Source organism: Lactuca virosa, chromosome 4, assembly GCF_052849685.1.
Source record: "Lactuca virosa cultivar CGN04683 chromosome 4, Lactuca_virosa_CGN04683_v6, whole genome shotgun sequence".
In the NCBI taxonomy this organism is placed as follows: domain Eukaryota; kingdom Viridiplantae; phylum Streptophyta; class Magnoliopsida; order Asterales; family Asteraceae; genus Lactuca; species Lactuca virosa.
Window position 1 is genome coordinate 416,034,077 of NC_136429.1, and position 9,156 is coordinate 416,043,232.

The 9,156-nt window shown below is 33.1% G+C and overlaps 1 protein-coding gene across 14 annotated transcripts; it reads left to right on the forward strand.

The window, feature by feature from the left end:
• The first annotated feature begins 764 nt into the window (after positions 1 to 764).
• On the forward strand, positions 765 to 5,975 carry LOC145108933 (uncharacterized). Of its 14 annotated transcripts, none has more exons than XM_079046015.1 (16): positions 765 to 1,168; positions 1,259 to 1,354; positions 1,537 to 1,612; positions 1,744 to 1,807; positions 2,318 to 2,478; positions 2,558 to 2,613; positions 3,069 to 3,170; positions 3,256 to 3,337; positions 3,652 to 4,137; positions 4,226 to 4,290; positions 4,421 to 4,575; positions 4,859 to 4,960; positions 5,016 to 5,070; positions 5,158 to 5,258; positions 5,347 to 5,383; positions 5,627 to 5,975. In XM_079046015.1, the coding sequence occupies exons 11-16, from the start codon at positions 4,505 to 4,507 to the stop codon at positions 5,711 to 5,713; spliced, it is 453 nt and encodes a 150-aa protein (XP_078902141.1). In that variant the 5' UTR covers positions 765 to 1,168; positions 1,259 to 1,354; positions 1,537 to 1,612; positions 1,744 to 1,807; positions 2,318 to 2,478; positions 2,558 to 2,613; positions 3,069 to 3,170; positions 3,256 to 3,337; positions 3,652 to 4,137; positions 4,226 to 4,290; positions 4,421 to 4,504; the 3' UTR covers positions 5,714 to 5,975. The 14 variants fall into 14 exon arrangements, 10 of the variants coding, with proteins under 10 accessions (XP_078902141.1, XP_078902146.1, XP_078902143.1 ...); XM_079046020.1 differs by lacking the exon at positions 1,259 to 1,354 and having other exon boundaries at positions 3,652 to 3,711; positions 3,887 to 4,137; XM_079046023.1 differs by lacking the exon at positions 1,259 to 1,354 and having other exon boundaries at positions 766 to 1,168; positions 5,627 to 5,698; positions 5,774 to 5,975.
• Positions 5,976 to 9,156: the final 3,181 nt, after the last annotated feature.

The window sequence follows — 9,156 nt, forward strand, 5'->3', positions numbered from 1 at the left end:
TCCAAGACTCCTATATATTGAGGAGATATGTTTTAATTAGAATTATCTCTGAGTTCTCTAAAAAAAAATAAAAATTTCTCTCATTTAATTTCTCTCAAATGTTTAGTTCATGTCTAAGAAAAGTGTTCTACTATCTACTTCTAGATGTTCAAAATCTTTAGATTTTCAAATCATACTTGCTCCAGACGGATGCTCTGATTGTAATTTAAAAGAAGGTAATATATAAAGAATTTTATTCAATTATTGTATTATCTCTATGGCAATTTCATTTCGAGTTATTCTAACTATTAATTCTACAAAATTTGAAAATTTTGTTAAAATAATACTCACATTTAATAATAATCAAGTTAATCAAATTCATGCTTGAAATATTTAAATAACTTTTGTTCTTTTATTATTCATCATGTCTGATTCAAAGATACAAGCTAATCGTCATTATTATTGTAATCAATTAAAAGCTTTACAAGTTCTAATCAATAATCATAAGTTTATAAGCAAAGATAGAAAACAGTTTTATAAAATAATGTATGTTATCATCAAAAAATATCTGAAACTACTTGTTAATTTGTTCCGCACTATTGGTATATATATATATATATATATATCCAACCTTATTCTTATATATATTAAAGATGACCAACTCAATGAATAGTGAACTTATGTACTTTTTGGCAAGAATAGCCCATAGATGGATGTGTTGTTTCCGTTTTTTTCTTTTGTATCTGGGTATTTTATGAAAATATTTACATCTTTTATACAGTGTTGATCATCGTTTGGGTTTATCTGCTTCTGGATCCTTCCCAGCGTCCTTATCCAATATCTTCCCATTCCAGCTCCATCCCCTTATGTGGTTTGCATTTGTTGTAGCGCCACCGTGAAATGAAGACAAATTATTGGTCAAGATGGGATTAGAGCGACGATGAAGATGATCGTCGATCAGTTTCCGACTTAGGTTTCGTCAGCTTGACTGCGACAAGCAAAGCGTTCGTCGGCTTGACTGCGACAAGCAAAGCGGCTTAGCAGCCCCGACCAGAACCATTAGACCCGGACTTACAACGAATTATCGAAGGTGTTTTGATGTCGATTTCGTCATAAGGTGGTCTGATGCCGACGGTTTTAAAGTCGATTTCATTCTAAGGTGTCTTCATTTGTCCGCCGGAACGAACAGGTAAATCCCACCGACCTCACTGCATCATCTTTTCGTTTGTAGACCCCTCATACTTCAGATGGTTCGTCATGTTACTGTTCTCGATTTTAGGGATAATCAATTTCGCCATTTTTAACGCAACATGCACATAAATTATGCAAGGATTGATCGAGAGAGCAGCTCCAGCTTCGGAAAATGAGTTATAGAGTTATTATTCTTCATGTTTATCTCTTAAATTGATTTCTCCAAATTAAACCTAATCTCAATTTTTATTTTTACCTGTTATCGCTTGAACAAACTACGGTGTTTTCTTTTCTAGATTGCAATTTTGTATAGTAGAGTTATGGAATGCTGACATGTGATTGTCTATTCCTTTGTCTTCGTTGCAGTTCCATCAGTTTCAGGTTGTAAGCAGTGTATGAAGCTTTCGGCTACCAACGAAGTCCGTGCTAAGAGCAACTTCTGGTACACATCGATAATCTGATGTCACCTTTTTTTTCTTTCGATCCAATGAATTACATGTTATGCACACATACTTTTGTATTTTGATTGTTTGTTACATGGATCGATAATCATTGTATGGTGTTGGAAATCAGGTACTTCCTCAGGAAACTAAAGAAAGTGAAGAAGATTAATGGTCAGATGCTTGCCCTTAATGAGGTAATACTAATACTCTATTTTTTTATTGGTTTTGTGCTGAAATCATATACTTCATTACATAATATTTGTTGTACATGTACAACCCATCGAATAATAAGAACTATGGTATCTGGTTGAGGTATCAATCGACAACTGGATACCATAACATGTACAAGGAATACAGGGACACAACCCTTAATGGGGGAGTTGAGCAGATGTACACCGAGATGGCTTCTTGCCACAGGGTGTGTCATCATTGCATTCAGGTGATCAAGACAGCTACCATTCCTCTTAAGCTTTTCAGGAGAGAATACAAATGCCACAAAATAAGGTAGAAGGAGTTCTCAATGATGTTAGAGAGCTCTTTGTTCCAACCTTAACTGTTACTCTTAACATATCTTTTTGCTATTTAACTGCATCAAACTCTATTATAACCGCATGTTTATATAGAATTCAACTGAAACATATTTTTGTGCTATTTAGTTGAAGATATGTCCATGTTACATATAAGATAACTGTTACTCTTAACAGCACTCTGGAATGTTTCAAGGCATCATGAACCTCTCATAAGTCAGTCGGTTGGATGAAGCACTGAATGGGAACTTAATATGGCTTCACCAAGTGATGTTTGGCTTTATTGTATTAGGGAAAGCCTATCTGCAGGAATTGCGCTACCTGATTGGGCAGTTGATGTAAGTCATTAACAATCATGATATGCTTGCAGACATTTTATACATTAGATGTATTTTTCTTATGATATTAAATGTGTAGCTTTGTAGGGAACTCCAAAAATAGAGCCTAATAGTCATCTGCAACATGTCGTTAAGGTTATCATTTCTTTTTTCATATTGGAGAACTTTTTTCTTTATTTATGATCTAATGGTGTTTTCAAATGCTTTTGTTTTTTGAAGAATAAAACTCGAGAGCAAATTGAGATAAATAGAGAACCTGCCCGAGTAACTTTATTACAAATCTTGAATTTGTTTAACTTAATAATTAGAAATTACTATAGAGTAGTAAAATAAGTAGTTGCTGCTATGTGGATGTAACTTTTTCATTCTTTTTTAAAAAATTAAATATATTCCTATTATTATGTATTCTACTTACTTTTAATTAATATGAGTCATTGTAAGGAGATGAAATTGTCTACATACAAGGTTGGTTTACCGTTTGTCGTCATGGATTTGGTATTTTGAATATATTTATATTTTTTTTTTCAAATGGCATGTTCCAAAATGTCTTTTTTTATTCTTTTTTTGAAATTTGGCAAATTCTATTGCAGACTTCATGGGAGGAAGTTCGTTTCAATGATTAATATATGGGACACAAGACAAAGTGGCTTAAAGAAGACATGGATTGCATTTTGCTTTTTTGGAAATAAAAGGTATCAAAATTGTAACAAATGCGTACCAAATTTTTTAATAAAGTTTCCTAAGTTTATTAATTATAATGTTATTATGTGATTTCAGGTTATAGATTTTTTGCTCTCAATTCAAGATAAGGTGACTGTGGTTGAGGCTGATCCTGGTTTGAAAGGCGACACATCTCAAGGTATTCATCATATTTATAAAAGAGTAAATTTCCAGAAATACCCTTGTCTGGTAGATAAAAAAGGGGACATTTTTTTGTAATAGAAACAATAACAAATGTGGTTTTCGGTTGAAATTTTCTCTCAAAAGTGCAAGTTTTTTATTTTATTACTAATCAATATGTTGGCATGGTAATTTGCAAAATTAATGACTTTGAAGAAACACTCGAAGAAAAACCTTTATATTTGATGAATTGTTGTGCAACCTTAATGTTAATAAATACATAAAAATTTTATATGAATCTTTATTTATAAATTTTTCTAATGTGAATTGTAGTTTTCAATTTCAAGAAGGAAACCAAATTTCACTCGGACATACGGATCCCAAAGATTAGAGGTGCAAACATGTATGCTCGGGTTTTGGTTGTCTCTCTTTTTTTAAGATTTACTTTCAAATAGTTCCTGTGACTTTGAATGATTTTAGTGCTTCAAACATTGCGAGTCAATTTTTTTTTTGCAATGATCTGTATACCTGTGTCCTTTTCATTTTTCAAAGTTTTTTTGGTAAACAGTTCTGTAAACTGCCCCTACATACAGTTCTATGATTATATCTTACCAGGTTAGCGTCTTTTCTTAAATGAGCTAATGAAGGGAAAAATTTACATTTGTTTGTGTTGAATCGTACATGCTTTTTTTATTACCGGTGCGATTTGTTGCTGATAAAGATATATTAGAACACATTTGTTATCATTTTGCTGGTACTCAAATGATGGAGTTGTTGACACCATCAGTAGAAGAAACATTTGTGATACAAAACCAACAAGTAAGATCACTTGGAAGCAAATTCTAGCCTTATGATTTCTAAATTAAATGGTTAATCTTTTATCTTTTTTCCCTTTCTTCTATTGCAGGTGGCACTAGATTACATTGGGAAAAAAGGTCCCACTGTTGGTGTCATGAAAGAGAATTGAATAAAGTACGTAGGTGACACTATCTTTTTTTCCTTTCTTCTGATGGAAAGTTGCTGCTTAAATTGTGATTATTTTGAAATCTGTTTTTTTTAGTATTTTGGTCAGAAAAATTGATTTATGTGTTCTTGATTACAGGGTATTTGGGAATTCTGTGTTTATCTTTTCTATTGGTTTTACTTGGTGCTGTTGGGATTTAATTTGATGTTGCATATGCGCTGAATGTTGGATTCAGTTCAGGCTTGCGATCTCAGTCAACCAAAATCGTTATCAAAGAGACCAGGGACATTTCGGTAAGTTTTGGGATTTTACTATTAAAATTGACTTTTTTGGTAAATTTTATAATCGTTTTTTCTGTTCCAGTCTTGCTTCATTTGGAAGTACTCGAAGATCTGAATTGAGAATATGATAGATGAATTTTTGTTGAATCCTAAGACTGAAACGTATATTTTCAAAAACATAAAGAGATAATTTCTCAATTTATAGTTTGGCTTCAAATATTGGTATTTATATATAGGTAAGTTTTGGATTGGAAATTCTAGATTTTATTTGACGTGTTTCAAGATATATTTTCAGATCATTCGTATGTGAACTATACTTTTATGTCTCAACTGAAAAGTTACATGGAGATTTCATCATATCTACCACGGCGAGCATTTTCTTTATGGCTTTAGTAAGGTTAATATTTACTTTTTGTTGTAGAGATGTACTTTTGTTGAAATTTTGGATGCAGGTTTCTCACTTATTTATATAGCCAGTTCAGAGAAGGTGTCAGAGAAGGTCTTTGGGTAAGTTTCCAGCCTTGTATACATGTGTATAAATAGGTACATGTTGTTAAGTGCCAATTTATACTCAAGATTTTAGTGTTTTTGAAGCTGAAACATCTCAAATTTGGATGTCGATTTCCCACTGCAAAAGAAGAATGTATTACCTATTCTTTGGATGTTTCTTTTGAACAGTTAATACTTAGATCTGGGTATTTGTAAATATACTATAATATTATTTTTTTTTCCTTTTCATTCCTGCTTTCACATATATTGATTGTTTGCTTACATGGTTTTCAGGTCATGCAACATAGGCATTGTGTTATCCAAATATGGAGTATGTATTTTGTTTTTTACTCATAATAGTGAAAATTCCCTCATCTAAATGCACATGGGTAATGTTAATGACTGTTTTGGGGACATAATGAACACCATAACCACAAAATCATCTAAATGCACATGGGTAATGTTAATGACTGTTTTGGGGACATAATGAACACCATAAGCATAATTTTGTGAATTTTTGTCTTAAATATTTGTTACTTTACTAAGCGTATCGTTTACCTTTAATTTGCTATAGGTGAAATTTGTAGAGACGTATGATAAGGAAAGCAGTGCGTATTATTCGAAAGCAAGATTATGGGATGACGAGGTTATTATGAATTAAATAAAATTTAGAATTTTAAGTTGGACCCTTTTTAACTTTAGTCTGTATGTGATTTTGAAGATGGCTTGACTAACTATGGTGAAAACCGAACGCCGCGGAGCGGGGTTTCCCACCTATTTTAATAACACATATCTCAGTTGTATTTATTCTGTTCATTTAATGTTTCATATTGGACACACTTTATTATGAATACTTCTATGTGTATCTCGATACTTTGTATACCTTTCCTCTTGATGTTTGATATTGGAGGCATTTTATTTGATCCGTGGAATCCGGCTCTCCAGCTCTGTCACAACTAGGAATTTTGATGCTTTGTAACAACAACAATGATAACATTTGTGAACCAGAATGAGAAAGCATGTATAATGCTTATTCAATAACAACAAACTTTCATCAAACACTTTATACAAGCACTGCAAATAGTCAACAAAGAATTAGAAACCCTAGAAATCCCGGTTTAAGTCCATTTTGGATTAGGATTTTCTTATTGGGCCTAATGGACCAACAAGCTTCCAATTTGACTATTTTGGGCTTAGAACTCCTATATGGACTCTAAATGGACCCATTTCCATTTATTTTAACACTTTGGGCCATATTGGGCCTAGAATGAAATAAAATACCCTAATGGGCCTTATTGCGCCATAACTAACCTAATTAACTCTAATGGACTATGAAGCCCATTATTTTGACAAATTGGGCCGTAAACCATCAAGGGAGCCCAATGGGCCGAAAAATCATCAAATTGGACCCACAATATGGATTTAAGCAAAAAGGGCCCAAAACTCTCTTCTCTTTTCTCTATCTCTCGGCCCAAGTTTAAAAAAAAAAAGAATTAGAGGATTAAGGAGGATTAGCCACCTCCTTAATACCTATGGGACATCCAAGCAATTTCACATGTTTCCATGCACATCCTTTCATCCCTCTCTCTATCTCTCTCTCTTTTTCTTCTACTACTCTCGGCCGAGAGTATCACACACACACACACAATTTCTTTCACTTAAACACTCTCAAGAACACACTACAACTCCTTCACTTTTCCTTCAAAAATTTCGAGATCTAAGAGCTTTTAAGTAGGATTCTCCCTAAGAGTCATCATCTAAGGTAAGTTGATGCTAAATCCATGATCTAGCTACTTCATTTCATCAAAAATCTCTTCTAAATCTATTCAAACTCGTGATCTTGCATCTTAGAACACATCTAAGCCAAAGATCTCTTCAAGGAGCTTGCTAGGCCGAAAATCACATCACTTTCCTCCATTTCTTCTTCAAAACCGTGATCAACTAGAAAAGGTAAGTTCATACCCCTCTCTTTTCGGTTTTCATAAGTTTTATGGGGGAGAATACAAGAAAAATGTGTAGATCTATGTGTATGTGTATGCTATGTATGATTTTATGCATGTATGTGTGATTTTATGTGTTTTTGTGGTAATTATGTAACCAAAAGGGAAGAAATCTCGAGATCTATGCCATAAGAAGGAAAACAAACATGATCTAAGTTATATTACACTAAACAAGTCAAGAATATTAACTTCTAAGATTATGATAAACATATTGCAACATAAAACCTATTTTTGGGCTTAAATTGTCAAATAAACAAAAGTTGGGTTAAAAATTGTCATTCACGGTTTTCTCAAGGGTCAAAAGAGTCAAAACAGTTAAAATAAATGTTTTTATGAATATTATGCTTTTCAAAGGACTTGAAATGTAAATATTAGCTTAATGGGCCAATTTTTGGGCTTTTCGGCCCAATAAGCCCAAAGTTGCGAAAAACATGACTTTCAAGGGACTGAAATGGTAAATTCTTCAAAACAGGGGATAAGATGTTAAACAAAACTATTTCAAGGGTTAAAATGCTTTTCTTTTGCAAAAAGGATAAAAAATGTAAAGTTTTTGGATTTTGGGCCAAAAATGTAAAAGTTGCAAAAAGTTTGGGCTTAAACCGAAAAACACTTTTCTGGAAGGGCTGAATCTGCCAAGGAATAAATTTTGAGCCAAAAATATCACTTGATCAAGTTTATGGGTCAAATGTGTCAAGAAAATGGTTTAAGGGCAAAAATGTCTTTTTTTATATAAGGGACTAAAATTGTCATTTTTATTAAAGAAGGGCTGAAAAGTCAAACCAATATTTTGAATCAATTCTTTTACTATTAAGATGTTTGAGTCAAAAATACAAAACTACAACTCATGAAGATGAATATATGTACAATTCCAAAAATCGTTAAAAACAACCGAACGACCTCGTGCCGATCCAAAATTATCAATCGTTCAAACAAACCTTTCAACAATTATGCAATACTCTAAACAAGTAAACATTCAAAACTTTGGGCTTGAAAGTTCCAATCATGCTTGTTGGGCCTTGTGACTCATTCACATGATTTTGGGCCCAAGGGATAATAATAATAAATGTTATTAGGCCTTCGATGACCCAATTTCATATTAAAGGGACCCTTAATGGCTTTTAAGTGCTATTGGGCCTTTGTGGCCCATTAGCATTGCTAGTAAGGTCCAAGTAATCAAATGCGAAATGGACCAACGTGTCCTTCGTATACCCAACAACCTAAAATAACTCACGAAAGTAGCAGGACTTTGTATTCCTCTTCTCCTCGTTTGTTAGACTTATGCGTAATCAAAGTAAACAAATTCAGGTCGTTAATCAATAGTAATCAATGTTATTTGGATTAAGTGAGTAATAACGGGCGATACCTCCAAGTGTCGTTCGTAGTCTGTAGTTATAATCAAAGTCTCCTGGAAGGAGAGCGAGAGTTTGTGTATAGATCTATACGGGGGTGACTCCCCCTCACCTCAGCTGTTCGCTACAGTTAGACTCGGCCAGTCTAGGGTGACAAAATCTTAAGATCAATCCCGACGCACGATAGGTAGCCAAGACAGACGAACTAGTCATTATTATGCATGGTTATAACGACTCACAAAAATTAATTAATCCAATACCATCCGAATAATCAAGGAAGAGTAATAAAAAATCATTCATTGTGGCGGTATAACAATTTGAGAAGTAACTGTATTTTATGTATTCGGAAAACATCGGGTTTTTCGAGGAAATCAACATCACTCGCTTGTATCTTTCTATAACTATAATACAAAACTCCCTTTTTATACACGTTTTGAAATCATTCATGCATCAACTTATGGATCTTCACACTTTGATAAACAACTGTCTTTTCAGAAAATATCGGATTTTCTGGGTTTTACAAACTACACAAATTATTTTTATCACAACCCTGCTTATGAACTCACCAACATTTCATATGTTGACGTTTTTCAAAATAACTTGTATTCTCAGGTAACAGGTAAGCTGCAGGGTAATATCAAGTACGTTAGGATGTTATGTTTTAAAAACTCTCGAACAATTTATGTTATGAATGTGTAATGTTTAAAACAATGTATTGGATGTGAACAATATCAGTTGTAATGTATTGATGCATG